This window comes from Pyxicephalus adspersus, chromosome 2, assembly GCF_032062135.1.
Source record: "Pyxicephalus adspersus chromosome 2, UCB_Pads_2.0, whole genome shotgun sequence".
Taxonomy (NCBI): Eukaryota; Metazoa; Chordata; class Amphibia; order Anura; family Pyxicephalidae; genus Pyxicephalus; species Pyxicephalus adspersus.
The window spans coordinates 12,444,180-12,458,387 of record NC_092859.1 but is presented as its reverse complement, the minus strand read 5'-3'; the positions used below and the strand labels follow the sequence as shown (position 1 = coordinate 12,458,387).

Sequence of the window (14,208 nt, the reverse complement as noted above, 5' to 3'; positions counted from 1 at the left end):
TCCTGCTGTGTCGCCCTGTGGTAGGAGGGACAGACTCCATGCCATATACTCCTGCTGTCTGTGTCACCCTGTGGTAGGAGGGACAGACTCCATGCTACATAGTTCCTGCTGTCTGTGTCACCCCGTCGAGGAAACGAATGATACATACTACCGTATTTCTTGTTAACATTCATCTAAGTCATTTGAAATTTAAATAAAAACAGATTTTCTAAATACACAAATCATGTTAGTACCAGGCAGAATCATATTAATTGCCAAGTGAATGAATAAAGCTCGCATGCAATGTTGCTCACAAAGTAGATGTTACTTATAGACAGATATGTGTTTTTACTGTGCGCAGCAAGAAGCCTTATAAAAGCTAATTGCCAGTTTTAATTTTGTTGAATTGGTTACCTGGCTCACGGAACTTTCCAGTGCTAATTCAGAATCACTATAAAGATCTAAGTTATGGTAAACCAAAAATGTATCAAACAGCCAGAGCAAATACCTTTTTTGCAGTGAGGCGAGGCTGGGTGGAGGACACTTCCCCCTCCACGTAGGTGGACATGCGGTTTGGACTTCGCTCATTGTTCTATGAAGAAGTTAAAAGATGGCCACAGGAGAGTTTGATGATATAAGGAAGAGAAGATGGAAGTCGGAAACATGGAGAGGGTTAGAGACAAGAAGGACAGATGAATGACAATCATATTACATGCATAAGAACTACAGAAACACTGAATCTTGGTTTAAAGGGGATACCCAGGACAACTGAAAATCCTCAGTAATGCAGTGCATATGCATTGAGACGCTTTATGTTATTGCACAGCAATGTATAGGGGGCATGTGTACCAATGCGCCTTTTTTTGTGTGTTTGTCATTCTTTACAGATATCATGGATACCAATGCCATGCAATAATGAACAAAAGTGCTACACTTACTTCATGCAGAACATAGATCCTGCTTATTCACATAGTAATGAATAGGACGTCAACATATTCATACAGTAAGACCGATGAGCCAAGTAGGAAAATAATTTAGCTTCACTGATATGTTGGACATCAAATACAGACATTTCCTTTCAGTACCCACACCTACATGATGAATGAGCTTATGTAAAATACAACTAATGTTGAGTTGAAGGTCTCTTTATATCTGAAGATAACCACAAAGACTAGAAATTTCACAATGGAGTACAGATTAAGGAGTAGATGGCTACACAGCTACAGGTAACATGGGTGCAGACGGCATGCAGAGAGAGGTTGGCACATGCATAACACAAGTAAGGGGAGGTGCCACCTGTCTGAGCTCCGTGTTGGAGCTTGGCTGGGCCCGGCGCTGCACGGATTTCGGACCACCAGGACAGTAAGCAGAGTTCACCCAAGAGTGAGAACGATCAATACCCTGCAGGAGAGAGAATTCCCAGGAGAAGAAAAAGGTGAGGACTGGCAGAGCACCAAACATTACCGGAAAGGGGAAGGGGGTACCCAGGACATCCAGGACCAAAACACAATGAAGTAAAATATATATAAAACTTACACAAATATTTGTATCCAAACATATTGAAGTATCATAAACAAAAAAATAAAAGGCACAAAACCAAATACTAATAACACAAATCAGGACAGACAATGGATATCTTCCTTTGGGATCCCTCGAGAAAGGTCCACAGCCAATAGTCAACCATTAACCCTTACTGTAAAAGCTTTTCCAGCAAAATAAACATTTAAAAGGTTGGTACGAGTGTTTAAAAATATTTAGAAGTGAGATCCTAAAGCGCAACCATCCCGTACAAATGTTGATAGTATTTATTATCATTGACTATATTAAATGGGGAGGTTGGAGAATGGGATTGCTATATCGGGTCTGTGGGAAAGCTTATAATTCAACAGACAGGAAGAAGACATAGAGGGACAATTCACAGCCAACAGCATTAACTAAACAGCGTGTACCTTCCCTGCCATGATCTTCTGCACCTCCTCGTCATCTGTTGATCCCGGTGTACTGGTCAGATCAGGGTTGCTGTTACTAATACTGCGGCAGCGGGACAGGTTTAGGCTGCTGGGCCGCCCCGTGGCACGGGAGAGAGTGGCTGAGTGAACAGTAGATGAGGCTGAAGCATTGGCCAGAGCTGACGGAACAAAGAAGAGAAGTTGGAAGCCTGTTTAGAAGCATCAAAGAAAATTTCTCCAATACACACAAGTTACAATCATTAACTAACGCAACACAAATATCTAGCAATAGAATTTTTAGATTGTCTAAGCAAAAAGTGAGTTTTGGGATGAGGCTGTAAAGTTTAATCTTCAACTAGCTTTTTATATCTTCGATGGCTTTGCTGATGAATTTGATGTGTCCTTACTTCAGCCAAGGTAAAGCCAGGATAAAGAGTCCCACTTTTGTGACATGTTTGTTTTTTGTTTTTTTGCTGACCTTAATACCTCTGCTTTCTGACTCCTACTCTACTGCAGGAAGTTAAAAGAAATAAATATTCAATGTAGTTATATTTGCTGTATTTTAAAACCCCAAAACTTTTTGTACAGCTAAATAAAGTTACATTCTAAGGACTGCAACTGTTAACCTGTAGATGGCAATGTTGCACCAGCAGAATTATCTTTGGGAAGTAAAGCTACGTACACACGTCAGATTTTTCTCGCCCGATAATCGGCATCGGCCAGATATCGGGCGAAAAGCTGGCGTGTGTACAGTCGGCGTTGTCCATCATCCGAACGACCGACCTGCCGGATCCACAGACGATGAACGACGACCGATCCTAATGCAAGGGAAGGGGGAGAGCGCGCAGCAGGGTGCCGCTCCGTCGCTCTCCCCCTCCCCTCTCCATAGAGCAGAACGGTGCTGTATGTACAGCACCGTTCATGCATCGTGTAGTCCTTTGTCGTTGGAAAGGATCGTGAAAGGTCCTTTCCAACGACAAAAATTGCACGTGTGTACGCAGCTTAAGATCTGTTATCCATCATATTCCATTAGCAGCAACAACCTGATAACAACATTGCTGAAGCTAAAACGTGTATAATTATTATCGTTAGACGCCAAATTTCCATAAATTCAGTGACACGTGGTATGTGCTATTTCAAGCAGCTCTGTTTCCTACACTTACAGCTGTGTAGCTGGGCTGGCATGTCGCTGGGCAGGTGGAAGGCATAATAGAGATAGGATGCCAAGAGGGCATTCCTGCCATGTTGATCTTGAGATGACTCTAGCGTGCGATGGATCTGGCTGACCAGTAAAGCCAACACTTCAAAAGCTGCTCGGCCCAGATTTACTGTAAGAGAAGAAAATTCATTAAACGGTACAATAATAGGATTCTGTTTATGTTCTGGTTAGCTTAGCATTAGTCAAGAGCAACCTATCAACCCAAGGTGCTATATCTAAAGCAACAAGATAGCTCAACACAGGCAATTGTTTAAAAATCACATGCGTACTGTACTGGCCATGCATGTGTGGTTGTGTGCACAAATATTCTGTGTCTATCAACATCTGTACAAAACAGGTCATATAACTGCCAGAATGAATGTATCAGTAGGATTCGTTCCCTGCACCCAGCAATCATCATCCTTGATTTACCTGGATGTTTTTTTTAACAAATGACTATCTAACAATAAGCCAGTAATTGTTTATTTTGAATGAGAACTATTGAATATATATATATATATATATATATATATATATATATATATATATATATATATGTATGTAGCCTCACCCTCACTTCCTTTCCGAGTGATGGGAAAATCTCAACAAGCAGCTTATAACAATGTGACAGGGGTTAAAGGAGATTTAGCTAAAATTACACAGCAGAGTCACAGTGAGTTTGCCCATAAGGAACCAAGGTCAATGACACCATTAAAAATAAAAAATATAAATGGCAGATAAATAGACGACTTATTACAGTAAACCCCCTAAAAAATACAAAAAAATGCAAAAGCTTTTAAAGAAAGATGGAGATTTCCCATTAAATTTCTATTCATGGTGGCTCATTGGTTAGCAGTCTGGTCTTTGCAGTGCTGGGTCCCAGATTAAAATCTCAGCTAGGACACTATCTGCATGGAGTTTGCAGGTTCTTCCCGTGTTTTGTGAGTTTCCTTCCACATTCCAAAAAAAACAAGCAGTTAGGTTAACTGGCTTCCCCACCACAAAAATTGACCTTAGACTGTGATGAAGACATATGACTATGGTAGAGACATTAGATTGTGAGCCCTTTGAGGGACAGCTAGTGAAAGCACTATGGATTTTGTACAGCGCTGCGTAATATGTTGGGGCTATATAAAAAAATGTGTAATAATAATATTAATAATTCCTAGTCAGAAAGAATGAAAACGCCTCTTTAGGGGAAAGGTTTATAAAGAAGTTTTCTTATTGTGGACAACCGACAGTACTAACCAATTTGTCCTGCAATAACAGGAGGTCGGACAATGAGAAGTATCAACTTGTCCAGCAGCTGGTGGCAGAAACAAACCGCTGGTCCGAGAGCAGCCAAACGTAGGTTCCCCATGCTACTCTTCAGCTCTGATTCCACGTTACTTTCTGAGATGATGACATCCTTTAGGCGGAATGGGAAGCTCTGCTCCTCCAGGACTTGCACCAATGTGAAAAACTTGTCCAAGTGGGGATCCTATAAAAATGAATGAGAAAGAGATATCCTGTCAATACACATGAAGGCTTAGACCAGTGTTTGCTGGGGGCTGCTTAAGCAATGAGGAATTTGTGCCACTCAGGTCAGTTACCACACAAATGATCTTTTTGGCTATCTGTAATGGTGACATTTTTTTCACTGGCCAGCCATGTATGGTACATTCTTCCTATTGACCATCACACTAATATACGGTGAGCTGTGGATATAGTAATTATAGCACCGGATCACCAAGACCTGACAGTTATTTCTGGAGTTTCCTTATGTTAAAAAGTTTGAAAAACAATGGCTTAGACACTTCTTGGTGAGCAGAAGCAGCAAGAAGATGTGAAATAAGCATGTTTCCTTAAAATAGGGTCCTGTAAGTTCCCTGTGGTGTCTGCTCGTGTAGTGCAAAATCATCATTATCAGGAACTCACTGGCTCTGCCTAATACTTATACACCTTATTGGCTTATCCCATAAATCTAGCCCCATGGCAATGATCATGTGACCAGCCAATGAAAGATTCATTTTCAGATGAGTATTTTATATAAGGATATGGTGCTGCATGAAAGGTAAAATAATTTGGCAGTATTTTAAGACAATGGGCCCACATAAAGAGAATCCACAAATGATGATAAATAAGTCTCTGTACTGAGGACCTTGTGGGGTGTTTATAAATGATTCCCTTGTTAATTTAACTTAGATTGGGACATTTATGCAGCTTGTACAATTGTGACTGCTGTGCAGTGTTCATATTTGGCCACTAGGTGGCAGAATGAGCCTTAGTTGTAATTTGCAGGGAAATGAGCAATGGATGGGGATTTGAATGGCTGTGAAGAATCCAACACCTTGATTAAAGGGTGAAAATACAGCCCTCTCTTACTGGTAAAAAAGATGTGAAATACCATCAAACCTTTAAAATCATTTTAAAAAATCAGATTCTGCATTTATAATCCTGCTGCTGCATACCCGGTGATTCTGCAGTGAATGTTCTTCCTATTATAGTCTTTTATTGGTCCAGTCACTTCCTGTCTACATTCTCTCCTGCAACAGCTGAATGTCATTGTTCAGGGCGGCTGTTCTAATGTCAACAGCAGCAGCACATGCCTGTGCAATGAACATCAGCATGGCTACTTCTAACCCCTACCAGGAGCACATGGGCCAGGGTGACAACCTAGGAGATCAGTCGGAAAATAGATATAGAGAGTTGCCACCTCTTAACAGGAAGTGCCTGAACATAAATCCGTTATGTCAGAGTTAACAGAGGATTTTGAAATTACTTTAACTAGTATATACCATTATAGTGCTTGGATTTGGATTAACTACTTAGGGCCATACACAATTTCAAATTTAAAGTGTACAAGGAATACTTGTGGGTTTCCCCTTAATATTTTATATGCTTTAGTTGAATAAAAGTCAACGTGATTTAAGTGTTTTGGCTGTCAGTGATTTAAGTGTTTTAGATGTTCGCTCTGATATGAAAAACTACTGGACAAGCATATAATCATGTGAAATTTACAATACTGTTTCAAAAAATATGTACTGTATAAACTCTAGTATAAACCAAGATTTTGTTAACTGACAATGCCATTAGAGAAAGTGTTTCTGTTAAAACTCTGGTCTCACCATTAGATGGTCCTCATTTAAAGTGTATAACAAACTCATGCTGTCAGACATTATTAAAGTTTGTTACACATAAAGATACAGCGCCTTCTACCTGTGGCCAACAAAAATGCACAAAAGCTTATTTAAGAGTAAGTGGCACATCATAACCATTGCAGAAGTACAAAATACTTTACCCAGTGTTTTTAACCAGGGTTCCTCCAGGAGTTGCTAGGGGTTCCCTTAAGCAATGAGCATTTTGTGCATCACAGGTCAGTTTAACTGACAGGAATAATCATTTGGGCTATCTGTAAGGATTACATTCTTCCAACTGGCCAGCAATGTAAGAGGAATTATTCCTACTGACCACCATGCTAATGTGAGCTGTGGATATATTAATTATAGAAGAAGTTCCCTGAAGATCTGAACGTTATTTCAAGGGTCCCACACCATGTTAAAAAAAGTTAATTAAACCCTGAGCCCATGTGATTTTACTTTTTTCCCTTTTAAATAACGATTTAAAAAAACACAGCATGGATGTTTTTAATATTAGTTATTTTCCTGGCATTTCTGTTGATTATGGTTTTGAAAGTTCACAGGGGCTGCCATATTTTGTACCCTAGGTTTATACTTGAGTCGATGTAGGTCTCCTGTTTTGTTTTTTAGGAAAAAGGAATTATCCCAGTTTAAATTTGAGTATATAAGTAAATCCCTGAAGATACACCACTCATTTTCCTTCAAAACAGTCCTAAGGCACTGAAGTTGTAAAGTATCTCTTAGATTGTAAGCTCTTCGGAGCAGGGTACTCTGCTCCTGTGTCACTGTCTGTATTCATCTGTCATTTGCAACGCCAATTTAATGTACAGTGCTGCGTAATATGTTGGTGCTATATAAATACTGTTTATTAATAATAATCTCCTGTATATACCAGACCTGGGTGTGCACCGAAGAAGCTGCTACTAAATCCACAGTGAAAACAGGTTTGTGGTTGTCCACCCACTTCATCCCTGGGAGCTGGACCTGGAAGTGAGCACATACATACTGATTACTAAACCAAACAATAAACATTGCTTCCAGTAATATTCCATTACAAATACAACAATATACCTGTCAATGTTACACCAGCTCAGCAGTTCATGTGAACCTGGTACTCATACCTAAACATTACTTACATTGTATGTACTTTACACTTCTTGTTATTTATTACCTCTCACAGACATCACCATACCCCCCTGACAATGCCTTCCTCTGCTCCTCTCTAGAAGTACAGAGCCATTGTCTACATTGGGCACCAATATGTCAGCTGAGAGATGGCACAATCCTGTATGCCTGGCATCTGGGCATTTTTTGGATGTAACTACAAGCACCAGAGGCTGCTGCAGATTTGGGCCGACATATTCAGACATTCCCTACTCTATTCCAATGAGTCATTTTAAAGTGACCCAGTCCCCACGTGATCACTTTTAGCCAATAGGTCACCTGCAAGAAAGGGGAGAATACAACTTATCTTTGTGGTGGTCTATGTATTTTAAGGCCAAAGCTTCGCCACCTTCTAGCCACAGTATTTATTCCATCACTTGGATAGCCAAACACTTAGATTGTAAGCTCTTCAGGGCCATTCCTCCTCCTGTGTTATTGTTTGTATCAGTCTGTCATTTGCCACCTCCAGTTATTGTACAGCGCTAAGTAATATATCAGTGCTATATAAATAATATTATTTTTATATATAGATTATAACAGCGGTCCACAACCACCGGGCCGCGGCCCACTACCGGTCCGCGGCGGTGTTTTCAGTGGGCCGCGAGTACATGATCCATTATTGAAAACAAAGCGGCACCCAACCACCATCCGCGGACCGGAAGTGGTCCGCAGCGGTGTTTGTATGAGATGCCGGTAAATGTACACAGTAGTCTGTGTACAAGCAATGCGAGCACATGACATGCAGCTCGATTGGCTGTCAGATGTCATGTGATCGCTTTGAAGCAGCAGAGGTGCACAGAGAGAAAAGAGAAGACACCAGAGTATGTCTTCTCTTTTCTCTCTGTGCCCCCCCCCCCTGTCCTCAGAGAAATTTCCTTCCGTGAAACCGGTCCCTGGGGCCAAAAAGGTTGGGGACCGCTGGATTATAACACTTGCATCTCCTGCATCCTGTAATGATATATGAGCTGCCGGAAGCATGTAATATTTTCAGTGGCTACAGAGCACAAAAAAAAACTTTTATTATACAAAACTTTGGAAAGGTAAGCTTGTCATCTTAATCTTATGCTCCTTTAACCTACCTATCTCAGGGTTATTTTATAAAAAAAACATCAAACTTGTTTTTAATACAAAGCTCCCTTCAGTGTCTAATCTCCAAATCAAAATGATGCAGAACTATAGTTCCACTTTGAAAATGAGCTATTAGATAGATGGATCTTTATTGCAGAATAGCACAGGTAATGTCTCCTTACATAAAACATATTTACCTGTCAGGTTGCAATCTTGTTTTAAAAAATACTGAGCTGTGTATGCACAGATTGAAGGGACTCCCGCGTGCATCCCCGGGCTGACCCCACCAATAAAGACGGCTGAAGATTGGAATCAGGAAGCAAAGAAGAAATTAGATGGCTGCGCCCACAATGGAACAGGGACAGGTGAGTATGTGACCAGGCAGGTAGGGTTATTTTATTGCAGAAGAAACATTGCATGTCCCTTCTGCAATAAAAGAGATGCCTGAATAAATGCTGGGGTTTAGTTCTGCTTTACCAGAATACCAACATTTAGTAAGATTAATCATGTAAAAATATAAATAAAATGTAAATTAAAGGTAAGCGCTGCAATAGTAATATTACATGTGCTCACACTAAATGCACAAAGCTTTCCCTTTAAACAGGAACACCGGGTGTGATCTCATAAAGCGGACAGCTGGAATTTCAGATGTGAATTGACTTTTGGGTCTCGGCAACCTAACGGATAATTACTGAAGCCATATCAAGTACAAATAAACTATGACCGCAGTAGAGGTGCTGGAGGACAAAGTCTGAGCATTAAATGAGATGAACAGAGATTTTCCAACATCCCATAAATGAAACGAGGAGCACTTTAATTTCATTCTATTTCAAGAGGCCGGAACATTTTGTCGATGTTTGAAGACACAATTGCAGCTAAAACACCAGAGGATCATTCGGAATGCATCACGTCCTGAACTGGCTCTGCCTGTAACTTTAATTATTGTCATTTCTGGCAGCTCAACACCCAGACCTGTTTTATCGATTAAAAGACAACAAGAGACTTTAAAGGAAAAGGCAAATTTAGAGTCCAGGATGTTTGCTTGTGTCTCAATGATGATATCTGATTACTCTTGATTCAAGCCAAGATGGGATGCAATGGTCAGCAAGCTGTCTGACTCAAGTGTCTTTTGCATGTGAAATTGGCCAATTAGGGGGCCACAGAGAAGGAGGAAAGGATTTCTTATATCAGAATAGCCACGCAACCGTCCCATGTCTGGTTCAATTATAAAATTAAACAAAAAAGTCCAAAGGTTCCTAGATACTGGAAACACAGATAGTATTCCGTTGTAATTAGGAGATCCTATGACTTGACCATGTAGGGCAAAGTGACAGGGTCCCCTAAAGAGTGCCTTTAAAACACATCCCCATCTCTCCTATCATCGCAAGTTACCTAGTAAGCCCAGGTAGGGGGAACAATGTGACCTCCTCCAGTGATGCAGTGCTAGGGACTAGCAGTCATTAGCTAGCAATAAACACTGTCACACGATGGAGGTGGTGATTTTTTTGCCCCATGCATGCTTTACTACAAGCTGATATTTTTTTATGGTGGCTGCAAAGTAGAGAATAAGGTGGACACAGTGGCCTTTATACAGATGGGCTGGGACACCCTGTTGTGTCTTACATATCTTGGAACGTTAAGGCCTACGTATCAGAATTCCTGATACCACTTGAGGTGTTTTGAGTGTTCTTGCTTTGTGCATCTCGTTTTTAAAAATAAAAATATATATGAATGAAAAAAAAATGCAGAATAGGAACACACAAAAATGGCTACACCAGATGTGCACATCCAGGATCCAGTTAAGGTTTTCAATATCTACCAAAAATTGAATTGTTTCTGAAAGAAATGACCATGTAAGCTGCTGCCATGAACACAGACCTAAAAAATATGTGGTATATGGTGATAAGGATAATCACACATGTTCCAGTGTTCTCCCCAGCCCCTTTCAGCCGGGCGCACCACCCGGCACTTTTTAGGTGAGTGGTTACTGAAAAGTTGGATCACAATACAGAGGCCACCACCTGCCAACAGCTTCTTCTTACCCAGCTAGTATGCCCTATTCTGGGGAAAATACTTTGTTATATTCTGTTCCTGGTATACTCACATCGGGAGTCAGCACTGAGTAGCTGGGTGGAGGTTTTTCCACCGATACCGGAAGGGAGAAGGCTCCTGTGCGAAGTCTGCCATGCTGCATGAGTGGGATCCACTGTAAAAGGAGAAGAAATATGAAAAAAATTCACCTGTGATTCTTTCAGAACTTTTAGTCATCTGATCCTTACAGCAATGCTTCAACCTTTTTGTTATGCACAGGCACCAATGGTAAAGTCTTGGCTGAAAGCACATACAGTTATAGGAACTAGAAGTTCTCACCGTATAGCCAGCTGGAGTCTCCATAGTGGAGGTTTGGTTCTGCCGACAGCTTACATGGTAAAAAGTAAAAAGAAGATGATGGTTTTCTGTCAAGTTTCCAGGGATTTTCATTTTAAATTCCTCATAGAACTCTGGAGATCTGGAAAGGAATTGGCACAGAAAAGGTAATAAGATGGCTATAAAGAAAGGAAGACTAACAATTTAAAACACCTATTATTACAATTTTAAAAAGATAACAGGAGGGGTTTAGGCAGCTCACATGCAGGTGATGCTGCTTGAGCAGGTGACATGGGTAGATGAAGAGATGGAACATATTAGAAGGTGTCCCCTGTTTGCTATGCGTTATGAAGGGGTTTGTGAATTATGACACATGTAGTGCTCTAGATAGATGATGAAGTTGTTGAGGAAGGGCAGGACTGATGGTGAAGCCGTGTCTGAGGAATCTTAATTTGCAGAAAAAATGCTGTCATATGTACAGTTAGGTCCATATATATTTGGACAGTGACAACTTTTTTCTAATTTTGGTTTTGTACATTACCGCGAATAATTTTAAATGAAACAACAGACTTTCAGCTTTAATTCAGTGAGTTGAACAAAAATGAAATGAAATGAAGTGATTGTGTAGAAAAAAAAAAAAAGGCTTTAGTTCCTCACATTTTTATGCAATCTTTTTGTTCAACCCACTGAATTAAAGCTGAAAGTCTGCAGTTCTACTGCATTTGAGTTGTTTCATTTAAAATTAATTGTGGTAATGTACAGAACCAAAATTTTAAAAAAAAAGTTGTCACTTTCCAAATATTTATGGACCTAACTGTATATCATACATATTGCAGCAATTTATGGCACCTGCTCTTAGCCAATGATATTTATTTTTCAAATAATATGACAGATTACTTTGAACGGCTAAAGCCAGAACTGGGTCCATAGAAGTCATTCACAGGAAGTGACATTGGTTTGGGTGTAACAAGGTTGGTTAGAATTGGCTGGGAACACAGGCAGAGTAGACAGTCACACTTATAGGCACAGCAATCACATGTCTTGCTTGTACTGCGTTTTGTACAGCGGCCCTCAATTGTCTAAAGGGAACAGAACACATAACGGTACCAGATAATATAATATAATAATTACTCACTTATTATGATACACCACAGAAGTGTATGCTTCACTGTAATACTCGCTGCAACTTGATTTCCCAAATATTACCTGCAGACAAAAAACACTGTTACATCAGCATTACTGTTTCATAAATGAAATTCTTAGAAATACCAGGATTTTCTGTTGGAACTTGCGATCTGTGGCCAGTCATGTGACCACCGTCACTCTGCTCCAAGAAAAGTATATTGTTCTGGTATGGCCACCAATAGGCCATAAACCTTTTTGCAAAAGTCAGGTGAATGATAAAGCCATGACCACCCTTTTCTGCAGAAAGCCAAGTATTTTGCAACCTCTGTAAACATTTTTGATCTTAGAGGGGTAGCAAGTCAGCATGGTCAGATACATGTACTATAACATAAGACCCGTCAATTCTTTTATCCAATGTCTTGGTGGTGCTGTTAATTCAGCCACAGAAAATTAGACAAATTTCCATTATGAGATCAAGAAGAGAAGTAACAGCTGACAGAGATTCTAATCTTTCCACACTCTTGATTGGCTGTAACTGAACGATAGGCCTACATTCACCTGTTGCTCTTTTTCCCAAAAATGAACCGCTGAAAGTTATTACTACTTTGCATGACTTCTTTGGAGAGATTTTACTTAAGTATATATCCCAGCAAAAACATGTGAGGAAGAATCTCCAAGAGGGACACATTCACAACAATATCTTAACAATTTTAAGTAGTGAAGGGGAAGGCTAGAACTTTATATTGCTGCTTGTGATCATCCCCTAATGAGAAAAGCCATAAACCCTTTGATTAGTCAAAGATAAAAAAAACAATCTGCAGAGTATATTTCTGTATTGCATGTGCTCCGGGCTCACCGGCAAAGCTTGGTTGGGGTCCTCTCCGGCCATGAACTGGACCTTCACTGCAATATTCCGCACAGATCCCTGGCGGCTGCTGAAGTTGAGAGACCGTGGATAAACAAACAGAAGGTTCCTGTGAAGAAAAAAATATTACTCTGAGATATGGAAATATGATTTATATATTATCACTCTCTAAACTAGAGGAAATTAAGAGTGCATATACATGATAGGATCTCTGCCGTCATCCTAGAAGGGTGAGCAGTGCAACGTATATGTATATCTTAAAACTGCAGCACCACCTTTCATTCATTCCCATTAATCCAGTATAAAATAGCAATCAGAGGGCCTACAAAAACACAGCACGCTCACCTCAGGTGTAAATACTCAAGCAGATAGACAGGACATTTCTCCAACTGGCACAGCATTGTCTTGGTGACACCCATACCCTACATGCCATATCATGATGCCACAAGGATAAAAAAGGGAAAACGAATCTGCCCAAATCCAGACACGTACTAGAAAGGGGTCAACTTTTTTCCTTCAAAAAGATTTTGGGCTTTGCGTGCCATGAGAGCCACAGAGATGCAATCCTATGACTGTCCCTGCACCAATCTCAAAGTTGTCTCTATTGCATCAAGCAAACAAAATTCCAAAGAACGTCCCAAGCACCATGCTGTGGTCTGCATTTTATAAATGGGATGCAAAGTGCAGGCTGTTGTATATATTAACCCTGTGGTATGTAATGGAGAGCAGGTAGCAATAGCACTCATTGGTAGCTATACCACCCTTCCCGGCAGCTAAAAGATCCTTGGTGTCATCCTACTGGCTCTGCCACTAGACAATAGACCAGGAATTATGCACCATCAGATCAGAACCCCCTCACAACCAATAAATAAACCCTAGGGTTCCACAGATACCTGGCTAAAAATGGCTGGGGTAAAGTGCTACCCATTTAAGTTCTGTGTTCAAATCCCACTAGAAACACTGAACAAAAGAATCTAAAAATGTAGTAAACTTTCTGCAGGTGAATCTTCCAGATGCATGCATTTCCAAAGATAATGACTGATTCACCACCAGAGATTGCTTTAAAACCAGACCCTTGAATAAGATTTATACATTCCCCTTATGTTTGTTCATTCAACAACCAAAATATACTTAATAGTATATAGTCAAGCTGTTATTTACTGAAAATGAATACATTTAGATTTCCTTATCTTTCCGTATTTCTTTGGGTGGTTACAGATTAACTAACCAAAGGGCAAGACCAGTTTTCTAATAGCAATGCTGCACAGGTTGTTACCTATGGGTTGGGTTACCCTGATCCCTATAATGCAGAGTTGGATTTACACATTTTGCTTTCATGCAGGAATACTGCACAGGACGTTATGTGTGGGTTGG

General features: G+C 40.3%; 1 protein-coding gene across 5 annotated transcripts in view; it reads right to left on the bottom strand.

The window, feature by feature from the left end:
* The window catches only part of DOCK6 (dedicator of cytokinesis 6), a 99,610-nt gene that overhangs the window by 23,846 nt on the left and 61,556 nt on the right, over positions 1 to 14,208 (bottom strand). For 3 of the 5 annotated variants that reach the window (XM_072399561.1, XM_072399563.1, XM_072399562.1), the window contains exons 15-24: positions 12,826 to 12,943; positions 11,980 to 12,050; positions 10,848 to 10,986; positions 10,582 to 10,683; positions 7,143 to 7,229; positions 4,375 to 4,606; positions 3,092 to 3,256; positions 1,929 to 2,107; positions 1,276 to 1,380; positions 488 to 571 (exon numbers count right to left, since the gene is read on the bottom strand). In XM_072399561.1, the coding sequence (XP_072255662.1) occupies positions 488 to 571; positions 1,276 to 1,380; positions 1,929 to 2,107; positions 3,092 to 3,256; positions 4,375 to 4,606; positions 7,143 to 7,229; positions 10,582 to 10,683; positions 10,848 to 10,986; positions 11,980 to 12,050; positions 12,826 to 12,943 (1,282 nt within the window). The remainder of the gene's footprint in view (positions 1 to 487; positions 572 to 1,275; positions 1,381 to 1,928; positions 2,108 to 3,091; positions 3,257 to 4,374; positions 4,607 to 7,142; positions 7,230 to 10,581; positions 10,684 to 10,847; positions 10,987 to 11,979; positions 12,051 to 12,825; positions 12,944 to 14,208) is intronic. The other 2 variants (XM_072399564.1, XM_072399565.1) reach the window with 2 other exon arrangements.